Source organism: Callionymus lyra, chromosome 3 (genome assembly GCF_982586985.1).
Source record: "Callionymus lyra chromosome 3, fCalLyr1.hap1.1, whole genome shotgun sequence".
Lineage (NCBI taxonomy): Eukaryota > Metazoa > Chordata > Actinopteri > Syngnathiformes > Callionymidae > Callionymus > Callionymus lyra.
This window is the reverse complement of record NC_141820.1, coordinates 33,363,961-33,369,826: the sequence shown is the minus strand read 5'-3', so window position 1 is coordinate 33,369,826 and position 5,866 is coordinate 33,363,961. Positions and strand designations below refer to the sequence as shown.

The following is a 5,866-nucleotide window of genomic DNA, read 5'->3' as shown; positions in this document are numbered from 1 at the left end:
TGTTTTTGTTCCCCCTAAAAATGGGTTCTGTGGTCACGCTTGACCCCGGTTACTGTAAGTAAGACTTACTTTTAACTGTGAGGTTATTCTGCAAATGTCTGCTTCTGTCTAGGAAACTGTCCAGTCGACACGGAACGAACAACAAATTCAAAATATTCAACTCGACAGGTAGTGGAGATGTTTCATGAAAAATGGCAACACAGTGCAGAACTTTTTCAGGATTATTTTTGAAAAGTGATTCAACAGTCTCTAGTGCAATAAGTTCAACTTTGGTTAATATAGGGGGTTAATTGGAGGCGTAAGGGTCACCGGACAACGAGGACGGCGATGGCGTGGACGGCGCCGACGTGGACTTCTCGGACCCGGCGTCGTCCATCTTCTCGGCCGCCGTGTCTGACGTTTTGGATTTGGTCGGGATCATCCCTTCTTTCTCGCGCTTCTTCTGCTTCATCCGACGGTTCTGGAACCAGATTTTCACCTGAGTCTCGTTGAGCTGCAGTGCGGCCGCGATCTCCACGCGCCGAGCTCGGGTCAGGTACTTGTTGAAGTGGAACTCCTTCTCCAGCTCCGTCAGCTGTTTGGTGGTGAAGTTGGTCCGGACTGTGTTGGGCTGAACTCCGTAGCCGAACTCGCCGAGCCTCCCTGCAGAGACATGGAGCATCTGTGAGCACCCGCCAGATAATCCAGCCTCACTTTTACACTATTTACACATTATATTCTATAATACAGTGTAAACTGCTGAAACAACAGAAACAACTTTTAAAGTTCAACTGATTCAGCGGAAGCTAAGCAAAATTTGAATCCTAATGTTAAAGATATTTCTTTAATTCTGTTTATCACATTCATGTTCAGGTCTCAATGGAGAACGACATCTCTACGTCTCTGCAGCTACGTCTTCTGACATGTTTCCGTCCACTCATGGAATTGACCTCCAGCTCACCTGTGAACTTCTGGTGTCACCATTTCATTAGAGACTATTTCAATGATGATCCAAATATATGTTCTCTCTTATTGAGATTTTTTAATATGATTTGTTTTTAGTGAGACCATATTTTACTGTTATCTATAAAGTCGACTTCAAGTCAGATGAAAAAGAAAGATTTGGGATTTTAGCTGGTGGTGAACGATAAATGACAACACCTGAAGTTGTTAGTTACATATGTAATTACACTTTTAAAAAAGTCAGACTCAAAGTCACTGGTGTGTGCCCTTAAAAAAATGCAACACCTTCATAAAAGTCATTTTACTGTTTAAAAATGAAGCATCACATGCATTTATTGGATAATATAAATGTTAAAAGTTGCATTGCCAAACTTAATTAACTAATTAATAGTATATATTATTCATATTAAGTAAAAAAAACATGAAAATTGACATAAGATCAAGAATGATAAACGTATTAACAGACACAGGTTTGTCCTTTTTGTGTGATATATTTAACAATGGGTTGTTTTTGACCCAGTTATTAATAATTATCTTCTAATTTTTCAGGATAATCTTTTTTTTTTTAATGTATTTTAAACTTCTGTAAAGGTTCCGCTGCTCAGTTTGAAACTTCTAAGCTGATGTGAAAGGAGTGACACTTGTAGTCATTCACATGAAGCTCCCACTCCTGACACCCACCTGTCTTGGGGGGGTTCCTCTTGACCTTCATCCAGTCGAAGGTCTGCGCTGAAGACGCGCCGTCGGACAGAGGGGAGCAGCACCCCTCCATGTGCGCGGGGTGCAGGGGTGACAGGGCGGTGGAACACCCGGAAAAGGGGGTCGTCTGGTCGTAGGCGGTGTGGGCGTACTGCAGCTGGCTGAGGGGGGCGCCACTGTAGCCCTGCCGGTGCTGGCCCACCATGTTACCCGAGTACATAAGTGGGCCACACTGAGGGAACCCGGATGAGTCCTCCACCTGTGCGTAATGGTTGTAGGACGCGCAGAAACTTTGGGGTCCGTAGCCCGAGGCCGGGATGGGCCCGTACGCGAGACCCAGCGCGCCGGCGGGCGGCTGGTAGGACCCGGGCGGGTGAGGCAGCGCGTCTGCCGGGGAGGTCCTGCTCGCCATGAAGCGCTCATCCGACCCGCAGGGGTTGACGGTCACGGCGCACGACTGGAAGCTTGTAATCCCGTGGTCCGCGTGGAAGGCTCTGACGGAACACGACCCCGCGTCCCCACTCATCACAGAGTAGTCTAGGAAGCTGCTCATGGTGGCATCGTCCCGTCAGAACCGAGCCTCAGTCCACACGTGTCCACTTACCTCGAGTGACCATGACAACCTTTACCTACACCCTGATCAGAGGGGGGGGCACTTGATACTAGTCACGTGGGTGTCGCTGGGGCCAGTGAGGCACCTCAGCCCCTCAGTCAGTGACAGATCGCTGTTTGACTGGATATTTAAATTCCAGCGGCTCGTCGATCACTGTGACGCGCGCGGCCGCTAATGCATGGGCCGAGCAAACACTGGGGGGGAGGCAGACGGCGGAGGACAGCTCGAGGGGTCACACCGAGGCGGAGGACCGGAGCCCCTGCAGCGAGGAGGACGACTCACCTCCTGGCCTCAACTCAGGTGCAGTATTTTAGGAGATGGGATGGATAGTTGGCCGCGTGACGTCACGTCTGAGCGTTTCATTGAGGGTCACGTAAAACGCTCCGACAATGACCGTAAATAACTGGCTTGGATTATTGTTATAGATATATGTGTTGCACCCGGTTTTTTTTATTTTGACTTGAAATATATTTGAAACCCCTCGCTGGTAGCGAGCTTTCTCCGGAAACTGCCGAGCATCGCCGGAAACGGCCGAGCTGACAAGCGACCGGTGTGAATAGGTTGTGTGGCTGCACTCGAATATGTCCACTAAAGATTTAAACATCACTAAATCATTTCATCTTCAGATTACCTCACTAGAACAGTATTGCTTATACTAGTACTTCGGAAAATAATAATTGAAAAAACAATTAAAATAAAATAAAACCTTTTTTTTTTAGATTCAAGCATTATTCTACATAAGCCTCGATATAATAATAATGATATATTTGTAGTCATAATGTGAGTTTTTCATCATTATTACAACTTAAATGGTAGCCTGTGATTAAAATCCAGCTTATTTCAGCTCAAAAAGTCACAAATAACGTATTTTTCTGCATTGGGATGCCACAGTAAATGAACCCCATCATCCTGTACCCCTCATAGATCCTTATTTTTAACATTGCTTCTCGTCTCGTCATGTCCAAACTATCTCCTTTGCTAACTTCCTCTGACAATAGAAACTTCGTCTGCCTCTTTAATAATCACCTAAAGCTACTTCAGATTGTCATGTGATGATGATGTTGCTACACATGAGGCTGATCTCGCCCACTCACCTATTCATTATTCATCTATAGTGATGGAATGATCTGATAAAAAGTGGACACAGTTAATGTAGTGACATGGCCCTCAGGAGCGAGACTGAGATGATTATCTTGTGTAGTTCATCAAATAAAAGCTGCAAGAGGAAGTAATGGAAGTGAAGGTTGGGCTGGTGTGTGTGTGTGTGTTGGGGGATGGTGCACTGGTAGAGCAGCTATAGGATCCGGGGCAGAAAACGGAAAGGAAAAGGGGGGTTTGGGGAAAGTCCTGGTTGATTTGGCGCCCTCTATGGCGAAGTACGGTAATACAACTAGCAAACAGGATCTGTTGATGTTTAGCATAGCAGTGTCTGAATGATTATATCCTTCTTTTTGACATTACTTGATATATACAATGATCCAGAGACGGTCATAAAGGTAGTCGTGGTTGAGTTACCGGTTAATGAGCAGTGTTGGGTTCATTAGATTTAAGCCAAAGTATTTTCAAAAAAATAGTGTTTAGTTAAACTTTAGTTAACGATTTGTGGTTTTAATCTTGTGTTAGCTAAAGTCTAATAGTGATAGTAGTCAATGGTGGTAGAAGTAAGCGGTGACCGTACTAGTACTAGTTGTCTCTCAAGTCAAAATGGCAGCCATGGTTGCCATGGTGATATAAACTGCGTTAGCATGGGTGTAGCATCGGCGGATGGTATTAGCAGTTGTTAGTGACAGCACATGTGGTTGTTGCCTTTGATATGAAGTGTTGTAAATAGATGAAGATATTTGTTGCACAGCTAGTAAACAAGATGGTGTTGGTTGTAGCTGAGAGGATGTGGATTATTCGTAGGTTAGTTGAGTGGTAGTTGCAGTGGTTTTTCAGACGTTTTTATACTATTTATAGTTGTTTTAGTTCTTGTTTTAATATCAGTAGCTGATTCTGGTGTAGTATTTGCAGTGTTTTTTTTTTGGGATGAACTTACTATTATTAGTATTTTTGTCCATACGTTTTAATATTGATGAAGGATTTTTGGTTCCTAACAGAGTCAATATCTTTGTATATTTTATGTTTTTCTGCATGACAACATGGAGGTCAAACCTACGGTAAAAGCCTAAAAATACAACTTTATTTAAACCTTTTAATGAGTAAGTTCCCACACCTATCATGACTTGCCAAAAACATTTACATAGTTGTTTAATTTTTTAAAAAGTATTAGTTGGTAATGTAGTCACCATCTCTTTCTTTGCTACCCCCTCCTCCTGCACCGGGAGCTGGACAAGTCTGGAAGCTTTTTGGCCTCTTTGTGTGCAGAAAAGGCGCGCTGTCTCGGAATAACTCGCTTATAGTGACGTCATGCGTGTGTTTTTATAGCCTCACTGCGATGGCTTAGAATCGAACCAGTGTCGCCTTAGATCCCGTCGATGAGGTGTTTATGACTTTGGGATTATTCTTTAACCTAGCATTGATGTGGGTTCCACACTTGTTGCTTTTTTTAAATCGATCTCACACACACACACACACACACACAGACACACACACACACACCGAGTCACTGCTCAAGTGCTATTGAGCCTGACTGAGCTAATAACTGTTCCCCATAAGTCAGCTAAAGTTCAATACAATAGCTCCAAACCTCATCATCATCACTCATAACGCACTCGTCGAACCTCCAGACTTCTCCGTGTCCGTACGCACGCGCCGCTCAGCCCGTTTAACTGCTGCCTCCGTCCTCGAGCCCCACTCGTGTTTTAACAAGCTATAAAGATAAATTATTACCAAAGGCCACGCTCCCCCCACCAGCAGCAACACCCTCTTTTAGTCGAGGAATCAGTGAATCCAGAATGAAAATGTAAGTGGGGTTTTATTTGTGAACATTAACTCCACGATGGGTTTACTTAATGTCCGTCTTTATTCGAGCCCACGCGGTGATTTATGAGCAAACACTGCCCGTGGATCTGCAACCCACTCTGTGGAGCTGTGGCGCGTATTTTCTTCCTTGACGTTAAAATGTAGGTTTGCAAAATTATATTTATGACATTTATATACCTGTTGTATTTTTCTTACTTTGTATTGTAGTCTACTGCTATTCTTACGATAAATAGTTACACAATTAATTTAATTTGTTAACTTTATTTTGTCTTCGAATGTTAGAGCAAAAAAATGTTGGTGCGTCACAATTGTTTAATTTGTAATGTAGAATTTAATTTTTGCAACTCTTTAATTTTCATTGGGTTGTATATTAGTTATTGATGTAGTTATTTTATTATGGTTTAGAAAAAGTTTTAGAACTTTAAAGTTTAGCAATCTTCATTTAGTGTTCATGATCATTTAAAGGGCATTATTAAAATATGTGAAAAGTCAAAATTAATTTTTTATTCCAGCCTAAATTCAATTAAATTCGAGTTTTAAATGTTCTGTAATGTAACGTAATTTATATTCATCGACAACCTGTTGTTTAATTTGCATAATTTATCTTTCTAGCTGTCGTGTTTGATGAATCACCCTTAAAAAAAATAAATAAAACATTTAAAGAAAAAAAGACTCCAAACACACATG

At 42.5% G+C, this 5,866-nt stretch overlaps 1 protein-coding gene across 1 annotated transcript; it reads right to left on the bottom strand.

Annotated features, from left to right (window-relative positions):
• Window positions 1-286: 286 nt before the first annotated feature.
• hoxa1a (homeobox A1a) lies at window positions 287-2,194 on the bottom strand. The gene is made up of 2 exons (XM_087787595.1): window positions 1,624-2,194; window positions 287-642 (listed from the first exon to the last, which is right to left on the bottom strand). The coding sequence occupies exons 1-2, from the start codon at window positions 2,192-2,194 to the stop codon at window positions 287-289; spliced, it is 927 nt and encodes a 308-aa protein (XP_087643721.1).
• Between the last annotated feature and the right edge of the window lie 3,672 nt (window positions 2,195-5,866).

Bases quoted from the DNA above. Each gene is read 5' to 3' on its own strand.
- hoxa1a (XM_087787595.1), bottom strand. From the start codon at position 2,194: ATGAGCAGCTTCCTAGACTACTCTGTGATGAGTGGGGACGCGGGGTCG. The intron at 643-1,623 runs GTGGGTGTCAGG...ATGTCTCTGCAG, and splicing joins GAGGAACCCCCCCAAGACAG to GGAGGCTCGGCGAGTTCGGC.